Source organism: Oratosquilla oratoria, chromosome 5 (genome assembly GCF_046742065.1).
Source record: "Oratosquilla oratoria isolate Oo_2021 chromosome 5, ASM4674206v1, whole genome shotgun sequence".
In the NCBI taxonomy this organism is placed as follows: domain Eukaryota; kingdom Metazoa; phylum Arthropoda; class Malacostraca; order Stomatopoda; family Squillidae; genus Oratosquilla; species Oratosquilla oratoria.
In genome coordinates, this window is record NC_134781.1 from 87,843,373 (window position 1) to 87,855,872 (window position 12,500).

At 40.1% G+C, this 12,500-nt stretch overlaps 1 protein-coding gene across 1 annotated transcript in view; it reads left to right on the top strand.

Moving 5' to 3' along the window:
- Positions 1 to 12,500, top strand: part of LOC143025645 (galactoside alpha-(1,2)-fucosyltransferase 2-like) — a 19,245-nt gene that overhangs the window by 4,556 nt on the left and 2,189 nt on the right. The window contains exons 3-4 of the mRNA XM_076185635.1: positions 5,520 to 5,641; positions 5,989 to 6,116. Coding sequence (XP_076041750.1) covers positions 5,520 to 5,641; positions 5,989 to 6,116 — 250 coding nt within the window. The remainder of the gene's footprint in view (positions 1 to 5,519; positions 5,642 to 5,988; positions 6,117 to 12,500) is intronic.

A 12,500-nucleotide genomic window follows, 5' to 3' on the forward strand; every position in this document is an offset into this window, starting at 1 on the left:
CCATAAGTGGGGTTGGTTCTTCCTAGAATCGAGATTAGGATGGCAGTTAGCAGTCGACTCAAATCCTGCGGGAATTAGATTAACCCCGAGGTTGAAGAATCTTAGAGTCTCAGTAGCATAGTCGGTAGAGCAATGACCTGCCACCGCGCAAGTCTCGGGTTCGAGTCCGGGGACAACTGTCGGAATTATATATATATATATATATATATATATATATATATATATATATATATATATATATATATATATCACGTCAAAGTAATGTGGCACATTGGTAAAATAATACTGATGACCCACTTTCGGAGAAGAATAGGCGAACGTAAAAAGATCATCCGTATATTTTGATCACTAACTGTGATCCTCTTCAGCAGATGTGATTACAGAGTGGAGAAAAGTATGTATTTATACAAAAGTAGTAGGGTGAGCAGGTAGGGACGGGGACTCAGGTCACGTGTCCGGCGCTACGTGGACACTGGTGGATTTTGTCCACTGTTAATAGACTGCTACCCTCTACATCAACTGTGTAAAAATTCCACCAATGTCCCTGTAGCGCCGGACACGTGACCTCACTACTTTGGTATAAATACATGCTTTTCTCTATTCTGTAATCACATCTGCTGAAGAGGATCACAGTTACTGATCGAAATATACGGATCTTTTTTACGTTCGCCTATTCTTCTCCGAAAGTGGGTCATTAGTGATATATTTATCTCTATTTTTATATATATATATATATATATATATATATATATATATATATATATATATATATATATATATATATGTGTGTGTGTGTGTGTGTGTGTGTGTGTATACCCCGTCTGGGGTATTGGTTGCTTGTTATTGTGGCAAAGTAGCATGCAGTCGATACTTTAGGGTCTATATGGGGCGCCCCTACGGACCAGAGACACACATCATTTTGTCTATGATAGAAGAAATTCTGTTCATAGAGAAATGATGACACTTTTATACTACGACTGTCCCTCCGTTATGCTGTCCCCCAACCCCTTGTTGCTGTCCTGTACCATTTCTCTGAGTATTCTCTTTCTGATTGGGGGAATTTCCCTGTGGTGGGGGAAAAGAATACTGCCACCAAGTTTTCCCACTTGGATCGTAAGAGGCGAGAAGAAAGGGACGGGGAGAGGGACTAGGCATCCTTCTCCTTGTAGCCCCACAGGGGAAATTCCTAAAAATCAAAGGAAAGGCATAAGGGGTGCTGGAGGGCCTCGGGCCAGCACCCTAAGGTTTGGGTCTTTTAATGTGCGTGGATGTGGTACAGATGAGAGTAAAAGGGAAGAGATAGGTAGTATGTTTGTGAGAAGAAAGTTGGATGTGTTGGCTTTGAGTGAAACTAAGTTGAAAGGGAAGGGTGAGTGTAAGTTTGGGAGTGTAAGTGGGAGGTTATCAGGAGTGAAGAGAGGGCGAGGGAGGGAAGGGGTGGCTATTCTAGTAAGTGAGGAGATAGGTAAAGGGGTAGTGGAGTGGAAGGAGGTTTCCTCAAGGATAATGTGGATGAAGGTGAAACTGGGAAAGGAGATGTGGGTCTTTGTAAGTGCATATGGGCCGGGCAGTGAGAAGAACATGGAAGAAAGGGAGGCCTTTTGGATAGATTTAAATGAGTGCATAGAGGGTTTAGGAAGAAATGTCAATGTAATAGTACTGGGAGACCTTAATGCTAGGGTGGGAAATGGTCCAATCGATGGAGTGGTTGGGAAGTGTGGAGTTCCAGGAAAGAATCGTAGTGGAGAGTTGATGGTGGAAATGTGCCTAGAAAGAGAGTTGATGATAGCAAATACAGTGTTTCGGAAGAAAGTCAAGCATAAGTACACATGGGAGAGGGTGGTGGAGGGAAGGGTGGTAGATAGAGCGCTAATGGATTATGTAGTGGTAAATAGGATTATGATAGGAAGAGTTAAGGATGTACATGTGCTAAGGGGAGAGGGTGGGGGAATATCAGATCATTTTTTGGTGGAAGGTAAGCTGAGAGTGGAGGATAGATGGAGAAGGAGGAAAGGGACAAAAGGTAGGGAGGTTCTTAGAGTGAACTCCTTGAATGAAAAGGAAAAGGAGAAGGAGTACGAAAAGAAGCTGAAGGAGGAGTGGGAGGGAGTAAAGGATAGAGCAGAGATGGGTGTGGAGGAGGAATGGGGATGGTTCAAGGAGGGAGTCTTAAAGTGTGCAAGGATGGTGTGTGGAACAAGAAGGACAGGGGGAAATAGAAGAAAGGGTAGTGAATGGTGGGATGTGGAAACAAAGAAGGCTGTAGAAGAGAAGAAGCGAGCATTCACAGATTGGTTACAAAAGAGGACAGGGGAGTCATATGAGACGTACAAAGAAAAGAAAAGAGAAGTAAAGCAAAAGGTAAAGGAGGCAAAGAGGAGAGCAGATGTGAAATGGGGTAGGAGTATGACAGAAAATTTTGAAAGTAATAAAAAGATGTTTTGGAAAGAAATTAAGAGAGGAAGAGGAGGCGAATCAAGTAGGGAAGAAAAGGTAAAAGGTACAGATGGAGAGTTGATAATGGAAGAGATGGCAGTGAGGGGAAGATGGGCAGAATAGTTTAGGGAGTTGCTGAATGTGAAGGAGGATAGGGAGGGAAAGATAGCTGCAGTGGGAAATGCGAAGAAAATGAGAGTGATGAGTGAGGAGAATGGAGGAGAAATAAGGAAGGATGAGGTGAAGGCAGCTGTAAAGATGATGAAAGCAGGTAAGGCACCTGGTCTGGATGGATGTCATGCAGAATGTCTGAAAAAGGGAGGTGTAGTGATGGTGGACTGGTTGGTGAGGTTATTTAATGTTTGCTGGAGAGAGGGTAGAGTACCGGAGGACTGGAGTAGTGCCTGTATAGTTCCTCTTTACAAGGGAAAAGGCGGACAAGTGTGAATGTAGTAATTTCAGAGGGATTAGCCTGTTGAGTGTAGTAGGGAAGGCTTATGGGAGGATCTTAATTGAGAGGATTAGGAGAGGAACAGAGGGAGTAATTGGTGAGGAACAGTGTGGATTTAGGACGGGTAGAGGTTGTGTAGATCAGATCTTTGTGGTAAGACAGATATGTGAGAAAGCTATAGGAAAGGGGAAGGATGTTTTTTGGGCTTTCATGGATCTGGAAAAGGCTTATGATAGGGTAGACAGAAAGGCACTGTGGGAGGTTATGCAGATTTATGGGATAGGAGGAAAGCTTTTGGGAGCTGTCAAGAGTTTTTATGAGAGTAGTAGAGCATGTGTTAGGATTAGAAATGGAGAGAGTGAGTGGTTTGAAGTAAAGGTGGGACTTCGTCAAGGATGCGTTATGTCGCCCTGGCTGTTCAACTTATACATGGATGGGGTGGTGCGAGAGGTGAATGCTAGGGTAGTGAGTCAGGGATTGGATATGGTTAAAGAAAATGGAGAAAAGTGGGAGGTGAGCCAGCTGTTGTTTGCGGACGACACTGCGCTTGTGGCAGGGTCAGAGGAGGGATTGAGGAAGCTGGTGGCAGAGTTTGGGAGAGTATGTGATAGAAGAAAGCTAAAGAAAAATGTGGGTAAAAGTAAGGTGATGAGATGTACAAGGGGTGAAAGTGGCAGTAGACTGGAAGTGAACATTAAGGGAGAGCGACTGGAGGAAGTGGATAGTTTTAGATACTTGGGTGCAAGTGTAGCAGGAAAAGGTGGAGTGAAGGTGGAGGTAGAATGTAGATTGAGAGAAGCGAGTAAATGCCTTGGTGGTTTAAAGAGTGTAATGAGGAATAGACATTAGGGAATGGATGCGAAGAGGAGACTGTATGAAGGAGTGATTGTGCCAACAGCACTGTATGGGGCAGAAACGTGGAACATAAGAGAAGAAGAGAGAAGGAGTTTGAATGTGTTTGAGATGAGGTGTCTGAGAAGTATGGTGGGGGTTACTAGGCTGGATAGAGTGAGAAATGAGGAGGTGAGGAGGAGAACAGGGGTGAAAAAGGATTTGGGAGATAGGGTTGATGAAAGAATATTAGGATGGTTTGGACACATGGAAAGAATGAGTGAAGAAAGACTAGTAAAAGAGGTATGGAAGGCAGATGTGGAGGGAGTGAACATGAGGGGACGTCCTAGGATGAGGTGGATGGATGGGGTGAAGGGGGCTTTGGGGAAGAGGGGAATGTCTGTTGAGGAAGGAAGGGAGAGGACGGAAGACAGAGGTGAGTGGAGAATGGTTGTATATGGATGATGTTGTGACTGCATGAGGAGGAATGGGCGGGGGGGTGGGGGGTGGGGTAGTATGTGTGAGTAAATTTTGACGCAGCCCGAAGGGATTTCTCCCCGTCCTCGCCTTATATGCAAAGGGGGACGGAGAGGGGGGGTCGCCGATTAAATGAAGCGGCCTCGCTGTGGATGTACTGTGTCTTGCGACACTGCTTTTGACCCAGGGCGGTGGGCAGGGTGCAGGGATGACCCGTCATCCAGGAGGTGCTCAGATGAGAGGAAGGGTGGGAGGGGTGTGGAGTGTATGTAGGGATGAAATGGGTGGGAGTGTTTTTATGCCTTTCCCTTTTTGGCTACCTCCCTTGGAAGGGGGAAAAAGCCTTGGTATATGTATGTATGTATGTATATATATATAAACCACAATACACTTTAATTTTAAGCTATCAACATCGGGAGACCCACAGAGACCAACATGCAGAAATTGAAACGTGGTACGGCCAAGGACTCGAACCAGGGCTATCACGTAACAAGTGCTTTAGTGACTTAACCGATTGCGCCATCAACAGATAAACTATACGAAGGATTAAGATCATTGGGACTACCAACCTTGAAAGGTAGATGACAAATAGGTGATATGATTATAGTATTCAGGTAACTAAATCGGATAGATTGCATTAAAAGAAAATATTTCTTGTTTAAGGATGAGGAGAATTTAAAGAGGTCATGGAAAAAAAAACATGTCCAATATACCTGAAGCAATAAAGTTTTCCATATATGCATAAATACTTGGAATAGCTTAAAAGGTGATATAGTCTAAGTTGGAACAATACATGAATTCAAATCTAAATATGATAACTGAAAATCAAGGACAGAAATGAGATTGGAACTGTACGTACATACATTGGAGGCAACGTATGTAAAAGAAGTGGACAATAGGAGACGGGACCCGACGAACGTTGTTTCTTTTCTGTATACTACAACTAGGTAAATACATACATACACCATTTAGAGCAAATTTCTCCATCAATGAAGTCATCAACCCAACCAACCATGGGCTCCTCCAGCCCCCATAAACCAAGAGAAGAGGGAGAGTGAGACTTAGAGGGGCTTTACACGGTTCGTCGAACGCGGTTCGACAGTCACGTGTTTAAAGTGATGTGTGAACGGGGTATTTGGTTGTCGAACACGTTGGTTAAACCCCAAATAATACCCCGTTCTTCACACGTTCACACATCACTTTAAACACGTGTCCGTCGAACCGCGTTCGAAGAACCGTTCGACCGTGTGAAGCCCCTTCTTAGTTTGTCACACCTGAGTCGAATTTATTCATGCACTAACCCACCCTCCGTCGTCTTCCCCAGATGAATAAACTGAAGGCTATCCATCACAGGGATGCATTTCCACTCCTGGAACGCGAAGGCGGGACTCGAAACGTGCTCATTGGTGGCATGCCTTGCAATATGGCGAAGCTGTGGTATCTAAGGTAAGGTGTTTAGTTGTGGTTCGTCGGGCTACATGTCTCTTTGCCTATCGCTCGCACAGGAAAAGGCATAAGTACTGACCAAGATAAATGAGGCACTCGATGGCAAACGGCCGAGGAATTCATCCTGTAGACAAGATGTTGGCGGAGCAGCCCCTACCTTAACGTTTTTGATCAGTCCCTATCTTACACGTACACCAGTCATGGCAAGAATCCACCCTCAGCTTCGTTATAAACCAAAACCTACAAAGTCTATCACAGTACTGAAGGAGCAGTTCGATTCTCCACAGATGTAGATAACACCATCAGCTAGTTCCGTACGGCAATCATCGTCTTATTCTTTCTTACAGGGAGGTGTTTATTGACGAGTTTAGATTTTCCACACCCGTCATCAAAAAGGCCCAGAAACGACTGGCCTCACTCCTCGCCACGTGGAGAAAGCGTATGCTTACACATCTTCCCAGCAACACACAATTAAGTAACGTAGTGATGTCACTTCTTTATAATGAGTCATTCGTGTCCGAAAAAAGAAAAACCTGAAAAAATCTTTGTGCCTTACCCGAAGGAAGTCAAGCCTCCAGTTCTTTTAGATAAACTGAGTTGCTTCAGATTTGTTCAGGCAATATTGAACATATTCATGAATCAAATGTTACTGCTCATTTTCATATTGACCCCTATCAAGTCTTTACCCATTCATCCTACATTCCTTACCCCTAGATTACTACTACTGTTATCTGAGAGGGTGACTTGAGAACCCTGTCTATCCTGTCCTAAAACATTCGTGGTGTAGCGATGGGAATGTGTTTCAGGTACTAGGTATGTATGCCAGATTGATGCCATAGATGCACCCATTAGTTCAATAACAGAAAACAGAAAGAAAGGAAAAATTAGAAGTAGGTATGCGCCGTTTCCAGCAGTGGCCATGTGCCTTAAGTCAAGCATAATGTCCTCCTCTTACAGTACACGGGCTACGTTGGGTCCAGGCTTGCCAACTACGTTGGGTCTAGGCTTGCCAACAGTAAGGGTGTAGCTGTGACGTGGGTGATTGTTTGTCGGACAAAACTTTGGTCTGTTTGAATGCTTCTTGAAAAGATAGGTTGCTTTTGTCTTCATCCAACCCGCAAATGCAGGAGACTGATTTCGAAAGTTTCTCAAACCAAGGGAAGATGCATCTTAAATCAAATATACGAGTCAGACATGGGAGAGAATAATTGAATAAATATCTAGATTATAATAGATTAGCTAAGGTCTTGGTACCTACACCAGGAGGCACGTAGCTGCGTCCGGGGCCGTCACCTTTTCCCTGTTATTCGCATGGACGATTGGGGCAGGTAACACTCACTGCTGGGAATCGGCGAGAAGTGCGGGATTCGAACCCACGACTGGGAGGATAAATTAGCCGAGGAGGATTATTATGTGGAATTGAGAGTCCTGAGAAGAGCTGTCATAGATCATGAATCCAAATTTCCAAGAACTCGAAACAAAGAGTTTGAAAAGTCCCAAAACTTTGTTCGTAAATCCAAAATAGAGCAGTTGATTAAAGAAAGCAATAGTCCCAATAAGTATACATACATATATATATATATATATATATATATATATATATATTATATATATATATATATATATATATATATATATATTATTTGGATGATGGAGAACATAAACACAGGGGTTTATCAAAACCTTTATGTAGCACTTCAGCTTCTCTTCAAACTGGAGAGAAGCTGAAGTGCTACATAAAGGTTTTGATAAACTCACTAGAAGAATTGTTGAATCAGCATATATTTCAACTAAGAATTCATCGAACCATCGATGCGGGTTTATCAATTAAGCTAACCAAACTAGTATTTTGATTCTAGAGCACGCCAGAAAAACGACCTTTCCCAAGTATCCGAAAAGATAATTAAGTTTGGTACATAAACTTCAATTACAGTTTTCCGTACACTTTGAAGAAGTTCTACGCGAACGAAACGTTAGAGTGTTTTAGGCCTTCCCCTGTGTTTATGATTTCCATCATCCAAATCATTTGTCTAAAATACTTATCAATATATATCTATATATATTTATATATATATATATATATATATATATATATACACATATATATATATATATTGGTAGGAGGCCATGTTGTATACATCAGAAGTCTACAGCAACAATAGCGTTGTTGAGTTTATATTGAAGCTTTAATTTGTCTCGTGCAACAAGTTTCTGTGCTGGTTCCAAATAGCTGAAAAGGTGTCCAAAAGACATTTGGTGCGGTTTTCTCCAATACATATTTCGACCTTACTCGGTCATCCTCAGGGAGGGAGTTACAATGTTTTGGTGATTACATATATATATATATATATATATATATATATATATATATATATATATATATATATATATATATATATATATATATTTATATTTATATTTATATATACTGAATACAGTGAGGGAGAACCAGATGAAGACCACAAAGTTTTCCTTGCAGATGCACCAACTACTGGAACAGTTTAGAATTTCAGGGGTTCTCAACCTTTTTAATCATATGTAGCCTACCCCTTGAAATCTTTCAGTATTAGTCACGTACCCCTTACCCACAATGCAGCATCAGTAAGGATGAAAATAAATGCATCGTTAATTGGCTTAGCTTATTAAACTTAAATTGTGACACAGACACATGTTACTATATTAAAATTCAAGTATAGACAATTCAGTGAGATGGTTGGGCCTGTTTATTTGTTACCAAGGGGTTAATCCTCGATCGATAGATCAATAGAAAACGAGCAAGGGATGACTATTGTATTATGGGTTTGCAAGGTTGTTTGACAACTGTAGCCCAAGACAACTTTCTCTCAAGTGACATAACTCCAAGATTTTCCTTGTTGACATTATAACGTAACGTCTGCTTCTAGAGGAGGTCGCGTCTAGCCTAGCACGTGTAGGCCACTTCGAAAAACAGGTTTGCAATTACAGCCTGATTATTTTCAGAAACCTGTCACGTACCCCCCGAATTTACTCTAATGTACCCCTGTGGGAACGCGTACCCTAGGTTGAGAACATCTGGGCTTTAGAGGGTGCCATAGTTCATCATCTAAACTATAAAACTATGTATGACAGCTGGAGAAAAAGACAGATCACTATAAGAATACCAATTTTTGTGTATATCACAATTAGGTAAATGCAGATAAAATTCTCTCTCTCACACACACACACACACACACACACACACACACATACGCACACACACACACACACACACTTCAACCAATGGACGGCTTAGAAGACGTTCTGAAGAGAATTGAAGTTTGTGGATCCCAACGCAAAGAGAAGTGCCTAATGTATTTACAGGGTGGGGGGGAAATTGCTCGTGGAGTAGTAGGAAAGTAGGGAAAGAGGAAAGGGGGAGGGATTACTGAGGGAAATGGAAGGAAATGAGGAAGGAGTAGACTTGGCCCAGGCAGACAGGCGAAAGGTAAACAAAAGGCCTCCCGATGACGATGAAATGTCTAATAAAAATGTAAAGATTAGAAGTATAGACAAGAGCAATACAGTAGAAAGTGATGAGAATATTTTCCAGGGATTTAAAGAGGGTGGGGGGGACACAACCCCCCCCCCCGACTGACAAGACTAGAAGAGAAGGTCGATAAGATGATCGAGGACTTGGAGCGTAGGTTCGGTAATGTTGACAGTATTATACGAAGAGTTGAAAAATTGGAAGAACTAGAGAGGGCGAACAAAAACTTAACTAAGGAAATTGAAGAATTAAAAAAACAGTTAAAAGAAGTAAAAGATGAGAATAAAGTCTTAAAGGAGAATAATAAGGAGAACAAGGAGGGTTGGAAAAAAAATTCATGAAAATAGCAAGGTTGCATTCACTGACATAATCAGACAGCAAATGAATGAACAAACTGAAAACTCAGTTATTAAAGTGATGAGACAGAAGGAGAATATAGTAAGAGACTTAGCAGACAAAAAGAAATGTATAATTATATTAGGAATGGAAGAGAAACATAACCCAGATAGAACCACAAGAATCAAAGAGGAAAATGAAAAAGTAAGAAATTTACTAGAATTAGTTCAGGAAGATGAACCAGAAATAATGAAACAAATCGAAGAGAAATTCAGGCTAGGGAAATATAGTACAGACAAGACCAGACCAATCAAGATTAAATTCAGGTCACAAACTACGGCTGAGAATATCTTATCTAAAACAGGGAAACTAGCAACAAGTGAACAATATAAAAAGGTATGGATAAAAAGGGAAATGAATAAAGAGGAAAGAGAGGAAGAAAAACAGAAAAGACTTGAAGCAAAGGAAAAAAACGAGATAAGAACGGAGTCAGAAAAAGAGAGATTCTATTGGAGAGTAGTGAATATGAAACTAAAGAAAGTCGACATACAAGAGAAAAACAAAAGGGAAACAGAGAACACAATGGAAGTGGCAGAAAACTAAGAGTGTCTTACACAAATATAGATGGATTAATAACAGGATTGAATGAACTGAATGATTATTTGAAAGAAAAAGAACCAGACATAATGGGAATTGTAGAAACAAAATTAAAAGGTCCACTACCACCCAACAGTGTAGGACATGATGCATATAATTATTGGATTAGAAACAGAGTGAAAAAGGAAGGGGGTGGAGTTATGTTCCTGACTAAGAAGGATATAAACGTGAAGGGTGTCACATATGGAAAGAATACAGTAGAGATGATAATGATGGAAGTAGAAGACAGAGATAAGAAGAACAGAAAGTTTGTGATAAATTATGTGCCCCCAAAAACAGCCTCATGGGAAGAGAGTGAACATAAAAGTATGTTAGAGGACACAAAGATAACATTAAACAAGATAATGGAAGAGGGAGGAAAAATAGTTATGATGGGCGACATTAATTGCAAAGAAATCTGCTGGGAAGAAATGACAGTAAAGGGTGGAGACGGCTCATGGGGAAACGCTCTACTCGAGATGGTTACTGACCATACAATGACACAATGGATACAGGAGAACACTAGGTATAGAAATGAAGAAGAGCCATCGAAACTAGACCTAGTAATTACATCCGAACCTAGAATAGTGGACAAAATTGAATATAAAACACCAATAAGTAAAAGTGACCACATATTGATTGAACTGGAACTTAATGAAGAAAAATATATGAAAAGAAATGAACAATACAGAAAAGGAAGAATGATGTATGAAAAAACAAACTTTGATAAAATAAGAGAATTCTTTCAAAAGGAAAACTGGGAAGAAATATACAAAGAAGAAACAACAGTAGAAGAGAAATGGAATATTTTGACAAAAATTTACAAAAAAGGAGTGGAAAAGTATGTCCCAAGACAAAAACAAGAAAAAGAATATGTAAAATGCTGGTACAACAAAAGCTGTAGGGAGTTAAAAGACAAAAGAGACAAAGCCTGGACCAGATGGAAAAAAGACAGAAGACCTGAAAAATGGAAAATATATACCTGCTATAGAAATGAATATGTACAAATGTGCAGAGAGGAAAAGATAAAATATGAAAAAGATATCATAGAAAAGTGTAAAGATCAACCGAAACTATTCTACAGATTTGTAAACAATAAACTGAAAAACAAACAAGACTTGGAGAAATTAAGACAGGAGGGAGTTGAATACACTGAGGAAATGGAAATGGCGGAAATTATGAACAAACATTTTAAATCAGTGTTTACAAGGGAGAACATACAACCTGAGGAGAACGAATGGAAAGAGAAAGTCCCCCCTATGGAAGAAATAGAAGTAACAAAGAATTAAATATTAACACACTTGAGTAATTTTGATGTCAGAAAATCGCATGGACCAGATGAAATAGCAAACTGGATACTAAAAGAATGCAGGAATGAACTGGTAGACAAAATACATAGCATACTAAATAGTTCCTTGAAAGAAGGAAAAGTTCCAGAAGATTGGAAAAAAGCAAATATAGTACCTATATACAAAGGAGGAAATAAAGAAGAACCTACCAACTATAGACCAGTCTCTCTAACAAGTACAATAGCAAAAATTTGTGAAAGAATTATCAAAAGTAGATGGGTAAAATATTTAGAAAAAAACAAAATGTTAAATCCAAGGCAATTTGGATTCAGACAAGGACGATCATGCGTCACCAATTTAATATGTTTCTATTCAAGGCTAATAGATATAATACAGGAAAGAGATGGATGGGCGGACTGTGCATTTTTAGATCTAAAGAAAGCTTTTGACAAAGTACCACATAAGAAGTTGCTTAAGAAATTAGAAACTGAAGGAGGAATACAGGGCAAACTACTAAATTGGATGGAGGACTTTTTGCAAGAAAGAAAAATGAGAGTAGTGATAAGAAACCAAAACTCAAAATGGGATGAAGTAATAAGCGGTGTTCCGCAGGGAACAGTTCTAGCCCCAATAATGTTTGCTATATATAATAACGATATGGATGAAGGAATAGAAAGCTATATGAGCTTCTTTGCAGATGATGCGAAACTACTGAAAAGAGTGAAAACTGAAGAAGATTGTGAATCACTACAGAGAGATCTAAATAAGGTACAGGAATGGAGTAGGAAATGGGAGATGGAGTTCAATACAAAAAAGTGTAGTATAATGGAATTTGGAAAAAGCAAAAACAGAATGACAGGAGCATATAAATTGGGAGAAGAAGGAACAAAAAAAGTAGAAAATGAGAAGGACCTGGGAGTCATTGTTATGAATAATATGTCACCTGAGAAACATATAAATAAGATTTTTGGAGAGACTTATAATCTAATAAGACCAATCAAAGTTGCATTTACATACCTGGATGAAGAAATGGTGAAGAAAATCCTAATCACCCTGATAAGACCAAGATTGGAATATGCAGCAACGATATGGT